This window comes from Cucumis sativus, chromosome 5, assembly GCF_000004075.3.
Source record: "Cucumis sativus cultivar 9930 chromosome 5, Cucumber_9930_V3, whole genome shotgun sequence".
NCBI lineage: Eukaryota > Viridiplantae > Streptophyta > Magnoliopsida > Cucurbitales > Cucurbitaceae > Cucumis > Cucumis sativus.
In genome coordinates, this window is record NC_026659.2 from 4,091,218 (window position 1) to 4,108,143 (window position 16,926).

The 16,926-nt window shown below is 33.4% G+C and overlaps 2 protein-coding genes and 1 long non-coding RNA gene across 5 annotated transcripts; 1 reads left to right on the top strand and 2 right to left on the bottom strand.

Annotated features, from left to right (window-relative positions):
* Positions 1 to 30: 30 nt before the first annotated feature.
* Positions 31 to 2,702, bottom strand: LOC101205347 (cytokinin dehydrogenase 6). The gene is made up of 5 exons (XM_004143647.3): positions 2,000 to 2,702; positions 1,525 to 1,652; positions 1,173 to 1,433; positions 800 to 1,062; positions 31 to 716 (listed from the first exon to the last, which is right to left on the bottom strand). The coding sequence occupies exons 1-5, from the start codon at positions 2,667 to 2,669 to the stop codon at positions 395 to 397; spliced, it is 1,644 nt and encodes a 547-aa protein (XP_004143695.1). The 5' UTR covers positions 2,670 to 2,702; the 3' UTR covers positions 31 to 394.
* Positions 2,703 to 2,956: 254 nt separating this feature from the next.
* On the top strand, positions 2,957 to 9,311 carry LOC116403975. 3 transcript variants are annotated; one of them, XR_004216907.1, is made up of 4 exons: positions 2,965 to 3,099; positions 3,189 to 3,452; positions 5,584 to 5,670; positions 8,923 to 9,311. It is a non-coding gene; the product is annotated as an uncharacterized LOC116403975 (long non-coding RNA). The 3 variants fall into 3 exon arrangements; XR_004216906.1 differs by lacking the exon at positions 8,923 to 9,311 and having other exon boundaries at positions 2,957 to 3,099; positions 3,195 to 3,452; positions 5,584 to 5,886; XR_004216905.1 differs by lacking the exon at positions 8,923 to 9,311 and having other exon boundaries at positions 5,584 to 5,886.
* Positions 9,312 to 11,730: 2,419 nt separating this feature from the next.
* LOC101205104 (pentatricopeptide repeat-containing protein At3g12770) lies at positions 11,731 to 15,595 on the bottom strand. Its single transcript, XM_011656609.2, has 2 exons — positions 15,266 to 15,595; positions 11,731 to 13,923 (listed from the first exon to the last, which is right to left on the bottom strand). The coding sequence occupies exons 1-2, from the start codon at positions 15,361 to 15,363 to the stop codon at positions 11,946 to 11,948; spliced, it is 2,076 nt and encodes a 691-aa protein (XP_011654911.1). The 5' UTR covers positions 15,364 to 15,595; the 3' UTR covers positions 11,731 to 11,945.
* Positions 15,596 to 16,926: the final 1,331 nt, after the last annotated feature.

The window sequence follows — 16,926 nt, forward strand, 5'->3', positions numbered from 1 at the left end:
TGCAGAGATGCCATAGGTGGACAAAATTACTTGCTCCTCATTAATTTACATTGGTAAATTTTCCAATCAAGGTAGCTTTTATCCGTAACTTATAAAACAATGATAATTGACGGTGTCTTAATGGATTTATCATAGAAATGCTGTATGATACTACAAAATTGATATATACATGAGTACATCTATGATTCTTCCACTTGTCCTCGTCACTTTCCAAATTTAGTTAATAAATCCATATTTTATTTGACACCTTTAATAAAATTTGAATTATCCTGCAGTTACCTTGTTAACCTATACACTAGGGAAAGAAGGCGCAGAATATACTAGTAAATCTACAGCCAGCAGACGGCTCCTGCTTTTTATGGTGGCTTCTGCTGTTAAGTTCAAATGGGCGCCATCATGACAAGGATTTTGCCTTTTGGAATATTCTTTGACCTGGAGCAAGTATTGCCAAAGGGTCATAAGCTGCTTTTCTCTGTAAATATGTTTCCCACATTGGGCCAAAATGGGCCTGCCATTCTTTCCTTGTAGTGTAATGTGGCAAATATTGTTTCACTCCTAGATTGGCTGTTTGACAGAATTCCAGAATTCTCATGTTTTGAGTTAAGATGTATTCTAGGCTGTCGTTTCCTCGAGAAGAGGGAACTGCAGAGGTTAGAAATGCGACAAGGTAGAAAATTTCCTCCTCTGGAATAACTACAGAAGTTCTATTGTCCCACCTGAAAGTCAGAAATAATTGAATTAACATCAATACATATTGCAAGAATATTTTAGCCAATAACTTTCTTAGATAATCTCTTACTTTGATTTGTTAACCGGATAGATTAGGACAGGGCCGTTGCTTGTTTCCTTCAGGATATTGCCGAAAACCCCTTCTGCAAATTTTTTTATTTTGCTTTTTGGAATAAGGAGATTCAGCCATGGGTGTGGGACTTCCCACAAGCCCTTTGACTGTAATTTGACGGCTGATACTTGAACTCTATCGAGGAACTCCACATATGTAACTTCTGATATGAAAAGTGTTGATGGGATATAACTTAACTGAGACAACAAGCGCGTAACTTCCTGCATAGTAAAAGCAAGTGCCTATTAAATTCTCTGAATCAAATATATTTTTCCATATATTATCTGCCACTTATTTGATCATTTTACATAGATTAAGTGCGGTACTTTACCTGATTGATAATGTTACCCTCGGTGTGGTGAAAGTATTTCGCCAATTCTAGGCAGTAAAGAATTTTGCCATCAGACTTGAACTGGCTAGCTTGAACTGGGTCTTGTGGATTGAATGATGATCTCCAATTATTCAAAAGACCAGTTCTGTTTATGATAACAAATCCTTCAATGTAGTCGAATGTATTTTGTGCAGATATCAAGAGCTCCTGCTCTCTGGAAAAAGTAGTGAAGTCTAGATACAACACTCTTATCCATTTTACCTGTCAAAGACGGAAGACTTGTGTTAGAACATTCCCTCGTAGTTACTCTAGGGGAAATCTTCAAAGTCACCTTTACGAACAATAATCTTACCATTGTTGGTGCTGGTTCAAGCAGAATTTTCGCTCGTGTGATAATTCCAAACTGGCCTAATCCTCCAAGAACACTGTAAAAGAGGTCACTGTTCTGTTCTTTTGAACAGTTCACCACATCTCCTTTTCCTGAATTCAGTTTCACTCCATTTGTCAGTTAACATAATGAAATGCCGTTTAGCAATTAATTTTTTTATTATTAAGTTTCAACTGTTCTTAATGACTTTATGGTTGGGTGACGAAATAGTTGGAGAACTTGGCAAATTTAAAATACCACCTGTGGGAAAATTGCGTTAAGGGGAGTCAATAGTGTGCCATTTATCTTTTCAAGTTCTTCCCCAACTTTTTCATACCATTCATAATGCAATTAATAACTGCATGGATTTCCCTCTCCTTTACTCTCAACATTTTACATGCCCGCAGGCGCCAGAGACATGCTCTTGTATATGTATAGTATAATGTATATGGCAACGAACCTGTTACAATCTCCAACTGATGAACGTTGCTGATCTGAGGGCCATGCCGAAATGCCTGTCCGCTGATCCCTGCATTGGATAAAGTACCTCCAACTGTTAGATGTAGGTAGTCTGTCCATGATTTTGGTGTTAATCCATATTTCAAGCTCTCGTGCAGGATATTTATCCACAATTCTCCTCCCGAAACATCGATGTATGTGAAGTTTCTGGTGTGAACCTGCATTTGAGGGCCCTGAAGTGATTCCATGTTAATCACAACTCCTTGGTGGGCCTGTGCTTGGCCATGAAGTGAGTGGCCATGGCCTCTAGCTGCAACTGTGAGTTGTGAACGAGGTCCCATCTTCCAAATATGCTTTAAAGTCATGGCGATATCAGAAACTGATGATGGATGTAGTATTGCCGCAGGAAAGAATTGATATCTATTACCAAAATCTCTTGCGGCAACTTGCACTTGATCAAATTCAAAATGCCCGTCAATGGAAAGCATCTTCAGTGAAGAAGGGATGCCTGTGAAGCATAGATTCATCCTAAAAGCAATAAAACTCAGGAAGAAAAGCACGAAGCTTCGAAGGGAAAGCATGTTGTTTTGTCTGAGGAAGCTAACTGGTGCATATCTTGTTTTTCTTTGGGTACAAGTCTCGGAAGTTAAAGATGAAAGGAGCGGTAACATGCTCTTGTTATTTCTAAGGAGAAAAGGCAGAAGAGGTGTTGGAGGGCCTCTAGAAAACGCTGAAATGGATGGGAATTTAAAGGGAGATTAAGATTATAGTGGCTGAGTCAACTAGACTTCAGTTGGGAGAATACGTATGAAGACTGCCTACTTTGCGAAGAGTTTCGGGATTTCCTTTTTGTTTCAATCGTTAAGAAAAGAAGTCATCAGTAATATGCCAAGTTGAAGAGGAAAGTCACCGGAAAGAAAGATTTCATAAATCTTTGTACTTTTTTAAACAGTTAAAACACCCAACCTTTTTCACGAAAGACAAACAGTTTGAGAACCTTTCTCTCTCATTAACCTTGTTAAGGATACTTTCCCATTTTTAGAAATGAAAAGGGCAAGGCCTTGGCCGGAAAACGTATTCCTCTGCCTTCTATGACTACTGGTATGCATATGCTTGTGTCTCACTGACATTAATGATGAGGTTACTCTCTTCAATCCTATTATTGTCGGAATTTAACATTGCGTATCTAGTTTCAGATTCAGTCAGAGAGGATACTGGCCCATGTTGATTCATTGGAGACGAAGACAGAAGGATCAGTGGGTCATCAGAGGGTCCATTATACACGTGATATTTAACTGCCTGCATGCTTTTTAGGGAGAAGAGATATGATGGGGATTGTGTCGGCCCCGTTTTGGGGCCACTCTTTACAGGTCAAGGAGCAAGAAGAGCGAACATGGGGCTGACAGCTTCGTGGTGGCACTCAACGCCTACTGTTCATCTATCGATTTCCACAGGTTTGAAACCCAGGTTCCCAACAATTTGTCAAGTTTGAAAGATTCGATATGCTTATATTGTTATCTACCATTAAAATAAAATCTGAGTGCAATTATGGCTTTTTCCCTTTCTGTTGCAATTTGTATGTGAGAGCCAATGAAAGTATTACAAATTTCAGGGAAAAGCACCTTTCCCTTCTTTCATTTATGCTGCTACATATGGAAAATTCAAGACTTCAATTCTTTGGCCCTCAAGAAAATTAGTCAATATCTCCATTATGTGGCACCCGTGATTTAGTTTTTCTTTTATCATAAGTCTCAAGGACAAATTGGCATGTCTTCTTCAATCTTAGATTGGCCAAGCATTAGGATCCAATCAGAATTTGCCTAATGGTTTTCTTTACAGCCTTCCTCAATATCTAGAGTTTTCAGTGTGCTGACAACATCTATATCACGAATTCAACTTATTTGACTTGTTGTGTTACAAAAGCGAAGCTCTTTAAGGTTGTTGCAGGTTGTGGGCTTATTGGAATGAAAATGACCTGTTAGTTTTATATGCAAAGGCAATATAAACAAAATCATCTTGAAAACTGCATTTAAGATAGCTTTGTGAGACTTCCTTTTTTCCCCTGCTCTTCAGAGCGAAGTCATCCCCCTTTTGATATTATAAAATTAAGATTGTGATAATTTGGTGTGGATATTGCAATCCCTTGCTTTTATAGATATATATTAAGTTTGTAGTGTGAATTCCAGACTTTACTCCAACATAAAAGAGTAATCCCATTTATGGTGAAAAACCTAATTGATGATTACATGTTTTCTAGAAGGAGACCGACCATCAATAAATTAATCTATTCTGACTCTTTAGCTTTAGTGGACTCTTAATTGTGTTGGAGCTATACCTCTATGCTCCATTCCCACTTTAACACCGACGAATTAAATTACATCATGGGGCATCTCCTGTCTTTCAAATGCCTGCACTTGGGGACTGCAACAATCTCCTTTCATCTGTGTAAAGTTGTTCGATCCAATCACTCCCAACATTGCCATAGCATGAAATCTTATGTGGACCTCATAGGATTAATTTTTTTTTTTTTTTTCACTTGCTATTATAATTTCGATGGTATTCTTGTTAAATAATCCTCTACCATTTGATTAGAAACCATTGGTGTCAAGCCAGTCAGGATTGTATAGTCAGAGAAGGGAATGAAGAATGCTAAGGTAAGGAGTTAAGGAATTATGGGTAGCCTGTCAATTGTATAGTTAGAGAAGGAAATGAGGAATGCTAGTGTAAGAAGTTGAGAAATTATCAGTAGCCGATGGATTGATAAGCATATTGGCTTTAAGGGCAATGGTCACCGCTGTTGTTATAATGTGATTAAAACCGTAGAAATGGGATTAGAAGGATTGGTTTGACAAGCTTTATGAAATGTGAATTCTTATCATGTTCCCTATCTATCCCCACTTTTAATAATATTCCCCTTCAGTCATTGTTTGTTTGTTCTCTTTTTATCCTCTTTATAGCCGGAAATCTAAGGGCTATAAGAATCTTTTCCTAATCATTTTTGTCTAAACCCTCTTTTGATTATAAAATATTCGACAAATCTGGTGAGCAAAAACAAAATCTTTAATGGCAACAAAAGCAATGTAAAATGTATCATTATCGTAAAGGCCAAGAAACCACACGTAGCCATTCTGAAAAAATCATATTATGCATAGTTACAAAATGGACTTTATTTCATGTCACTTGCCAAATGTGCAATTAGAGCACTGTTCCTTTTGTTCTAATCATTCCCATTATTTTAGTGAGGCATCCAATCCTTGTCGTTTTGTTCATTATTTTATTGATTAATGATAATTACTTCCCGAAAGTTTGTGAAATATGCATTTTGAGGGGTCACTATTGAGGTGTGGATTGGGAGGCTGGGAAATGAACTGTCTCCCATTACCTGACTAATTTATTTATATATTCCTTTGTTAGTTGCCAAATTATCATTATGTCTTATTCCTAGCTTTAAACATTTGTTAAAGAACCTCTCTCTCTCTCTCTCTAAATGTGAACAAATTATTATCTTGTTTTTTTATGGTTTTTTTGTCCAAGTTCACGACCGACTGTTTTTTTCTTTCTGATCTTCAAGATCTCACTTTGCAGGGCATAGCTAGGCTAGCACTCAAGATTGCGATTTTTGGAGTTACCCCACCGCACCCAGGAATGTGAATCCGTTTTCAACAAAACTAGGTTCTTCAACTTCTTCACTTTGAGAATCATGCACATTTGTGGATACCATTTGCCATTTCACTACTTATCATTCATTTTCGACTACTTTGTCGTTTGCTTGTATTGTTTTTATTGGCAATTTAGAATCTTCAAGCCTGTGCACTATATTCCTTTTTGTACGCCCTTCCCAGGATTAAACTCAATCATATATTCCCAAGATTAGACATCTTCAACCAACTTTTGTATGTCAACTACAATGTATAGGGATCAAAATTAACGCGAAAATACTAAAATAAACATTTTCAAAGTACATGAACCAAAATAAATCTAAGAGAAAAATACATCGACCAAAATAATATCTAAACCTATTATTTAACAATGTGTCCAATAGATGATTTATCTATTTTAGTACTAGAAATGTGACATTATTCAGTCTGCTTAGACAACTATCAACCTCAAACTATTATGGCTCTCTCCCTTTATTAACCTTTTTTGGGACTCACCTATGTCATTAGTTAGGCAGTAGTCCTACGAGAATAGCCAATGTGTATGTAATAAGCTTGAATACTTGCGAAGTCAAAGTAAAAAGAGTTTAGTGTATTGGTTTTAATTCAGAGATTTAACACATGGGAGTGTTAAATTAATTATAAAAATTATTATTATTATTTTATATAAATTAATGAGAAAGCCCCAAAGAGCAGGCCTATAGGCTTTAGGACTTTACGCATAAGGTGCGTGCCTAATGTGCGGTGCTAGCGCCTGGGCGCACGTCTAAGAGGGCTTTTTAAAACACTGTAGAACAGCAAAGGTCAGCTTAGAGAAATTCAATCCTCTTAATTCGTTCTTTTAATAAGTCTATTGTGAGAAAACCTTCAAATATAATTATTTGAAAGTGACCCTTCAAACAATGACAACCCAGAATACACAAAAGTAGTGTGCAATTAGCATTAGCTTAAATGCATGCGTTTGTAATTAATCCATAATCTTTTTATTTCTCATATGTCTCTTTCCTTCCTGCACTAAAATTCTCATTTTCTTCTTTGAAACATCCATTTTGGATCTTGATTCAATCTTTCTGATAGCTATATTTTTGTTTTATTGCTTAAGGTGGCTACACCTTTTTTTTTTTTGTCACTCATGAAATATATGGTTTGATATATGAACAGTCATCAAACAAATGCATGCATCTAATTATGAGATTTTTTTCCCTTTCTTTTTGCTTTTTTCTATGTCTTTGTGTGTTTGATTATGAAATGTAAATGGTAGAAAACTTTTTAAGTTGGGATGAAACTGAGCTTTCACCATTGTGGTCCTTTTGTTTAAACAAGCTCAAATCTAGGACCAACTTAATGGTTGTACTAATCAAAGTGTTTCTTAATGACAAGAAAAAGAGACGTTCATACTCATTGAAAGGACTGCCCCTTTTGTTTTTTCAATTTGTACTTTAGAACTTGGAATAGGTTTGTTGTGCCTGTAGTTTTATGAGTGGTTTTTGATGTGAAAGTTTTTAAGTTCTCAAGTGAAGGAATTAAAAATGCATCTTTGTACAACTTCTCAACCAATTTTCAGTTTATGTTTCTACGTTAGAAATGTGACTAACTTTATGTTTAATATAGTCCTTGTACATACATTTATGCAATATTATCTGTCAACAAGAACTTAACTCAACTAACATTTGTATGTATTTGAGAATCAAGAAATCTAGACTTCAAACGTCCACCCCAAATTTGTACTAAAAAATATTTTTGTTTTGTATCATTTACACGAAAAGCTTTTTACTATCGTAATGTATTATTTACTTCAAAAATTAGAATATTTACTGTTGTATGTACTTGTTCAGTTAGTGAGACGGGGTCTAGGGGTGACACTCCCTAGGTAGGGGTTTGGGGGCAATTGACAATCAAATATGGATAGAGAACGTAAAACAAAAAAAAGTTAACACAGAAATTTACATGGTTTAAAGTTCACTAACAGTGGTGTTATCTATGTGTACAAGCATAGAATAATTAATAATTTATTATATTTTATCATATAGTTGGGAGAAGTGATATATATTACTCTCTTACCTCCAAAACTTACATTGTATTCTTATTTGTCATATTTTTGTTATTTACGGTTTTGATTTTGGATTTTGAGAATTGTGCGGTAAAAACAATCTAACTTTTAGAGGTGTTTTATTTGTAATATGATCTCAAGGTTTAGAGAATTGTTGTATATAAACAATCTAACCTTACAGGTATTCTTAATTTGTAATTTTAATTGTTCTCTCTAATATAACAAACATGTCTCCCTCTACCACACAAATTTGTGTGTCGATTCTCTTATGTTAAGTTTTATGTTCGTATTTAATTGTTGATTCTTGACCGTTGTAATAGGGAGCGTTGAGATAGAACTTTGTTCTTGCCCTCCTCTGGGCTCTATTGATTGGATGAGAATGTTATTCTATTCTCACTGTTCATGCCAACACTAAAGACTCTGGAAAAGCATTGTTTATACATTTTTTTTTTCTTTTTGAAAAAATTTGGGATGAGCAACAATGAAAGACCACTAAGGAATTACTTAATCTAAGCCATGTTCCATGTTCAATGCTTTTCTTAATGTAAAATGTACAACCTCTTGCTCATTACAACTTAAATATCATTAATCTCGTTGTTACTTGGATTTTTCATTTATCAATGAAATTGTTTACTAAAGAAAGGTTGTTTTTAGAAAGTTTTTCTTTATTTAGAGATGAATTTTCCTTTTTTGCCATGGATTTGGCTTAATGCCTTTATCATTGCATTGATAGTGTTGGTCTTACAATTTTAGAGTTAGATTCTTGTTGCACATTTGATGGGAACTAATTTATCATTATTGGAACCAAATCAAACACATGGCATTAATATTATTTATGTATACCTTACTTTAACTCAAATCCAATGGACTGACAACAACTTCCACAACGAAAATTAGTTTCTTCTTTTCCTTTGGGATATTTCTTTAATTTAGACATATTTTATATGGAGGTAAAAGATAATTGATTGGTGAGATGTCTTCATCTGCTCATCTCTCATGTCTTTGTCTTTGTAAGTCTTCGCAACTTTGGATGGGTAACTAAGTTGTAAGCAAATTACTTGTCCACATAGGAAAGTGATTGGGGAAAAAATGTCACTTACACAACTCCAATCCAAAAGGCTTTTCTTTTTATGGAGAATGTGTTTTTTTTCCTTTTAAACATCTTAATCTAAAGGTGATTTAACTCCTTTGAACTCTTTTTTTTCTTTCTCTTTTCAGGTCAAAAAGTCACTTCCTCTGTGCCTCCATCTAAATGGTGTATTCAAACCACAAAAGCTTGCTTGTTGAGGTAATGCCATGTGCTGCCTTTACAATGAATTGGGTTGGTGTGTATCCAATTGCAAGTTAGATTGTGAGTTTGAGATAGACTTGAATGTTACTTGCTCATATTGGAGTCTACGGAATCTTGTGTTTGAAAATGTTTGGTGTCACTTGGATTATTCATGGAACAGTATAAGTGAGTTGAAGATTCGTTTGATATCATTCTAATTTTTTGTTTCATGTTTACAAGAAACAAAAACGTTATTGAAAGGTTTGTAGAATCCTATCTTCAAAAATTTATATTATTTGGATTACGTATAAGACATAAGTGAACTTGATTTTCCTAATACAAAGTGATTTAATTTTCGCTACTTACCAATTTGACGTGTGAACTCGTTTTTTATTTTATTTTTTAATATATATTTTTAGAGAAAGGTTAATTTTGGTTTGTAAAGGTAAAAGAAAATAGTAATTTTATATTTGGCAAAAAAAAAAAGTGTAACTAAACTTTAATTTTTTGTTTTTAAAATTGTTATATATCGCCGTTGTTATCCATAACAACCTACGGGGAAAAAATAATATCATATAGATTTGTTTAGAAATATGATGATATTAAAAAATTGGATAAAAAAAGTGAATTTAAAACTATCGGAGAAACGAATTATTTTATGTCCCTCGTTTTTCAGGCTACATTTTTGTTATTATTAAATTGTATGGATGTGAGATAGAGGTCAAATAAAGTTTGATTGACACATTTTGACCAAAGAAATTGTTAGCTAATTTGGCAGATGCATTGCAATAAGAAATTGCTTCTATAGTTGAGAAGGAATCATTGAACTTTATGGTCAAAGTTCTATAGGTTCATCTCCCAAATGTAAAAAGAGGAATACAAAATAATTAGGCCATTCTAATTGGGTGAGATTGCAATTAGAATCAATAGCTCTAATTTTAAATCATGAATAGTTATAATAGAATACATTCCCAATAATAACAGCTAGAGTTATCAATTCTTTTAGATTAGATCCAAATCTATTTTTAATAATATGCGTGTTTTCGGCCCGAATTTAGAAAATGTATCCTTTTAGTCTTTAAATTTATAAAAGTAAGTTAGATTTTTTAAAAATAATGGTATGATATTAAAATCTGAAGAAAATGATTTTAGAGAGGATACAGTTTTTAAATTATTTTTTTAATTATTTAAAATAATAGTATAAAATTATTTTAGAGATTTTTTGAACTTTTCTTTTTTTTAAATATATACTTAAAACGTAATGGAAAGCATGTGGTGAAATAGAGTAGTGAGTGGTTGATATTGACTTCTTGTTTGATTAACATAAAATTTGGGTAAAGACTAAAGCACTTTTAGTTGCTTCAATGCTTTTTTTTTTTTTAATTCTTTTTTTGCATTTTAAGTAAAAACTAAAAAAAAAAAATGTGCTAAATTGCATTTTTAACCAAAACCCACAAATCTTCATTATTATTATTATTATTGTTATTAACATTTTAATTATGTCCCCTTTGAATCTATGGAAGAGCTCAACCAAGCTTTCATTGAGAGCCATTCAATATAATCTCATTTTGTCAAAAGAAATTTCATTGACCATTGGAAAATAGTTCACAATATTCCCATCTTTTCGCTTATTTATTTATTATTATTTTGCAAACTCTCAATTGTAGAATGATTTATAATATTGTGGGATATGAATGACAAAAATAATAGACTTACTCATCCATCCCCTTAACCTATGGTTTTCTAAAAAGACTAGCAAATTTGGCCACACTAAAAAATATAATAGTTGTTACCTACACTTTAATTACCATACATTTGTGAAAATTTAAGAAAGTCTAAAAGAAAATTTAACTTTCAACTTTCAACTTTTTGGTTTGCATTAATTTTGACCTTAAATTTTTGGGGCTTAGATCCATAGAAAAAGTTAAAGAAAGTGTTTTAATGGACAAAACCCAAAAGTCATTTTTAGGCCAATCTCTTCATCAAAATTAAACTTATAATTCAATTTTCCCTAACTCATCGACTAATGTATAGAAAAAATGTAAAGTTATTCATAAACTTGTTAATTTCAATAAAATAAGATTCGACACATAACTAGTTTGATTACTGCAATAAATCAATTTTGAATTAACTTTGTTAAAAATTACAGGTTTTGGACAAAATACAGCAGTAGTGTCCATTTGTGCTACATTTTTATAAATTTCATAATATATATTCTATATGATCCATTGAAGTCACAAGAGAAGTTATTTTTAACAACATTTGGAGAAAAAATTTACCACTATTTAAAACGCTTATCTATTGAAAATATAGGATCGAATTAGATAAATTGATTGTTCTTTTTTCTCTTAAACAAAGAGTTGTACAAATATATTTTTGTTGCTACATAATTCAAAGTTAAGTTGTGAGTTTAGTGTTTGAACTTCAAAATTTATGTGTTGTCGAAAATTAAGAACACTAAACAATCTTATTAGACATTTCTTAATAGACATTCCTCAAAGTTTCTAGCACTCCTATATTCTAAAATTAAACAAAATTGCTTTCAAAAAATGAAAATGATTTTACCGAAAAATAATAGTAGTGAACATTAAAAAAAAAAAAAACAATAGAAAGCCTCTAAAGTCCGATAGTTGTTTTTTTCCTTCCAAAAATAAAAATCGAAATGGTTATCTTGTAAAATGATAAGGAGAAATATATTAAACCTTTCAATCACATGGGAGCTCTTGCTCTTTTCCCTCCAAAATGAGAATCTCAAATAATGCAATCTTTAGTGATGCATGTTACCAAGATGTATTATTAGCTTGTAAATAAAATACCATTTTACAGGGGAAAAAATGGATTTTCTTCAAATTCACATTAGAATCAAGTAAGGAAGGTCAGTGACTCTTAGTATAAGCCGTAGGCCAATATGGAAATCAGTAAACTCAGCAAGTGTAAAGTTGAAGAAAGTATAAATACCATAACCAGGCTTTCACCAAAAATCTCCACATGAACAAACACCATCTTTGAAATGGTGAAAACGTTTGGCATCTCGAATAATTATTTCCCTATCGACAAGCTTCGATATTAGCTTTATCGCCGAATGACAGTTAATACAAGCTCGGAGATTCTTCGTTATTCTAAGTGTAGTTCCAGGAGCAGTACTGATTATACCATAAGCAACTGCTAGTCTCTCACTATGGTGACAAAGAGTTTCCTCAATCTCCTCATGGTTCAGGTCATGTAGAACAGATTCCATATGAGGAACATAACCAGCTGCTTTTAATCTTTTCTCTAATCTATCAAGCTCTTCGAAAATTTCCTTTGATTTGGGATGTGATCTATCTCCAACTTGAAACGTTTCGAGATTTCCATTGATCTCGATAGAACTATGTCCAAGGTCCTTGTTCAGTCCTTTTTGTGTCATCATTAAACGAACGTTAGCCACACGAGTCCATAAATGGGCAGAAGCATAGAGGTTTGAGAGTTGCACATAATGCCCTGTATTATATGGATCTAATATGAAAAGTTGTTCTGCAGCAATTTCTCCCAACCTTACTTTGCGGTGGATCTTGCACGCACTCAGAAGAGCCCCCCAAACACTAACTCCAGGTTTAATTGGCATGCTCATAATGAAATCGTAGGCTTGGTTCAAATAGCCTGCACGTCCTAGAAGATCGACCACACAAGAGTAATGCTGGTGATGTGGTTCAATTCCATGGTCTGGCATCAGGTGGAAAAGCTCCCATCCCTCTTTTACAAGACCTGAGTTTTTGCAAGCTGTGAGAAGACCAATAAAAGTACCATCGTTTGGACAAACTCCAGCTTGCTTCATTTCATTGTAAAGGCAGATGGCTTCTTGTCCATGACCATGCAATCCATATCCCATAATCATTACACTCCATAAGACAACGTCTTTATCGGCCACTCTATCGAATACGCAACGAGCCAAATATATGCTTCCGCATTTTGCATACATATCTATAAGGCCCGTGTTCACAAAAGTATCATCTCTGTATTCACTCTTAGAGATGTAACCATCCAACCATCTTGCTAGTTCAAGAGACCCGACTTGGGCACTGGCTAGAACAGCAGACCTCATAGTAATAGAATCAACCCTGATATTTTTCGTAATCATCTCACGGAATAGCTTGATTGCTTCTTCACCATATCCATTGTTTGCATAGCCAGAAATCATAGCATTCCACAATATCAAATTCGGTTTTTCCATCCGATTAAAGAAAAATCTAGCAACTTCCACCAATCCACGTTTTGCATACATAGTAGTGAGTGATATCACTATGTCAGGTTCAAATTCTAAACCCAATTTAGTCACTAAACCATGAATGGACTTTCCTTGTCCCAAATCCTCCACGTTTGTATATGCGGTCATCACACTAACAAGGGCAATCCAATCAGGCTTTACATTACATTGTCTCATTTCTTTGAAAACATTCAATGCTTCCATGGGATCACCGTTCTGAACATACCCAGAAATAATGGAAGTCCATGAAACAACAGTTCTATCGTGCAGCTTATCAAACACAATCCTAGCATATGAGATTTGACCAAATTTAGCATACATTGACACAAGACTATTCTGCACAAAAACATTTGATCCAAAGCCATATTTAAATGTCTGACCATGTATCTGTTTACCTATTCCTTCCACTGACGTTCCACCACATGCTTTAAGCACATACAAGAATGTGAAGCAATTTGGATGCACCTGTGATATTTGCATATCCATATACATTCTGATAGGGGCATCAACAATATTCTTCTGTGTGTAACCCTTTATGATGGCATTCCACAACAAAATATCCGGTTCTGAGACTTCGCGAAATGCCTTGTGTGCGTAGTTAACATCTCCAAAATGCAAACAAGCATTGATAAATTTGATCATCAAGAAACGGCACTTATGTAGTCCAGACACAATTAACTGAACGTATACTTGATCCAAATGCTTCCTACACGATGAATTACGACTTAGTTGTGCAAAGAAGACGTGAGAAGGAAATTGAAGTTGAAGTGAACATTGTCATTATCCATATGATGTTGGAGGCTTGATGACACAAAAAAAAAGTTCTGATACAAACTCTTAAATCACCAATTCAACCCAAAAACTTAAGTTGATGGGTGAAAGACAAATTTAATATAATATCTAATACTCTCCTCACTTGTGGGTTGGAAATATAAAGAAAGAACCAACAAGTGGAAATCAATGGAGAAGGAAACAATAATGTAGGGGCTTGAACACAAGACCTCCTGGACCGCATGCTTTGATACCATCTTAAATCACAAACTCAACCCAAAAGCTTAAGTTGATGAGTGAAAGCAAATTTAATATAATATCTAACACAAACAAGTTACACCACTATTGTTACTTGTAAGTTGGGAAGTAAAAGTTTTCTTGGGCCAGAAAAGGGGCGTAGAAATTACAACATGTATTCAATAGGAAACAAAAATTAATAGAAAAAAGTAACTCAAAGGCATTGGGTATAATCACCTCATGGAATACTAAGTCCATTTAAGGCCTATTAGATAGCCTCAACGGGTTATTAAACAGGAAACGAGCTTACCTCTCTACTTTGAACAGCTATAAACTCTAGTGAAAGCAATTGGGGACTAAAATCATAAATTTGAAATTTTGTTGTAATAATTAATAATCCCAGAGTACTAACAGTAACATGAACATCCAAGAACTGCCCCAAAAGGCTGGCCCCATTGGTAAATGCTTGAAGTCTCTTGGTCATACCAGCTTAGAGGCCCTAAATTCGAACCTTTGAATACCTTGTGGGGGCACAAGCCTCGGATGTAGTGAAGCATAGCACTGACTCCCAATTATAAAAAATAAAAAAGTAATAAAAACAGCATCCAAGAGCTACAGAAAAAGGGGTGGAGTACATTTAATCAAGAGTATCAAACCTAAAATTACCCACTCACCAAGACAAAGCATCAAATTATCAAATAAAAATGTGTTAGAAGCCACAAATCAAATCAGACGATGTTCACCTACTCACTAAATATACTACAGATTTCTAACATGAAATGGTACACAATCAGGTGATAATCTCAAGGGCTCAATCCAAACCACCCTATAAAACAACTATTATTCAATATATATGACTCTTTCACTACAATCAATATTGTAATTACATGTTCTACTCCATTACTGGCATTCAAACACGAGTAATACGACCAGTAACAATAATGACGAAATCAATCCAGCTGAGCGAATTCAAACCAAAAACACCGATTACTTCCAATCATAGAAAAATCCCAAGAAAATAGAAAGTGGAAGTGGAATACCTCCTCAATGAAGCCTCATGTAAGGTTATAGTCGACTTTGAGAGAGCTGATGAGAGTGACGACAACAAGAGAGAAAGCGAAAACGAATGCAAAGACATGGGTGGAAGTGCGAGGAGCTGCAAAGGCCAGCACCCTCAAATCCCTGTCTCTCCGGTGAGGCGATTCTCCGGGGAAGAAAATTCCGATGAAATTGTGCAATTGCAGCAGTTTGAGGGACGGTGGGGATATGGCGGCGGCCGGTGAAGTTGGACCCCATAACCGTTGGAACTGATGAAAATCGCCATTGCCTTTTCCAATCTGAAAAAAAAAATTGCTCCGTTAATCAAATAAAAAAAATGGTATTTTTAAAAATATAGATATATATATATATATATATATATATATAAAAAAGCAAATTTTTTAACTTACATTTAAAAAAACAAAAAGTTATTACACTTGTTTTTTATACAAAATAATTTCTTTATTTCATTTAATTACATCTTATAAAGGGAAATTTTTATAAAAGGTTTCATTCAATTAAAAAGATAACTTTTATTTAATTGTCATTGATTAAGAAAAAACACGTTAATCGTCAATCGCCACATTTGAAAAATAATTCCAAAAGGGTATATAACAAGAACAACCTTGAACCCACGCGTAATTGAGTTGGTGGTTAAAAAAAAAGTCCATTCATCGTTCAGATGCACTAACAATTGAATAAGTTTATTGTCTCGTTATTCATGTTATCTTACATTTTTCATCTTCTTATTTGTATTAGTTTATATTTTTCACTTTGTTATTCAAGTCCAACTCTCCTAATTACTCTCTCCTATAATAATTATCAATTCAATTCAAATTCTCATAATATCCTAAATGATTTATAGTTTTAAATTAACCTTAGTTTAACTAACGAAAAAATGGTGTGACATTATTGTCGTGATAGTTTTGAAGATAATTAATCTCAATTTTAATTTAGAGTGTGTTTGGATTGCATTTTCAAGTGATTAAACTAAAAAATTTGTTTTAGAAAAAAGGTAATGTGTTTGACAACCACCTAAAATGAATTTATAAAATAACGTGGTTTAAGATAAACACCTAAAACCAACTTTCAGGAAAATGAATTTTGTATGTTTAATGGCTAATCTTCGTGATGGATAAGTTTTTAGAAAAAAATGTTTAAAAGTTTAAAAGTTACCAAAGATACACGTGTTTTTCTTTCGAGAAACTTTTAGAAAAAATGTTTAAATAAAAATGTATTTTTTAAAAAACATTTTTTTCTTAAGCGATCCCAAACAAGTCTTTAGTTATTATAATTTCATACAAAATTCAAGTTTAAGTCGTGTTTGATATCAATTTTTACTTTATATATATATATATATATATATATATATATATATATATATATATATATATATATATATATATATAAACTTATAAACATTCATCTTAAAATTTTCTTTTTTTAAAAATCCAAACCGAGTTTTCAAAAATAAGAAATTAATTTTAAAAAATTTGCTGGTGTGAAATGTGAATTCAAATATTTGATTAAGATAAATAAAAATTATTGTAAAGAAAAATTAGAGAATTTATTTCAAATGACAAAACTGCTAAAAATATTTACGAAATATAACAAAATTTTAAAATCTATAAAAGACAGATATTGAAGACACTAATAGACTATC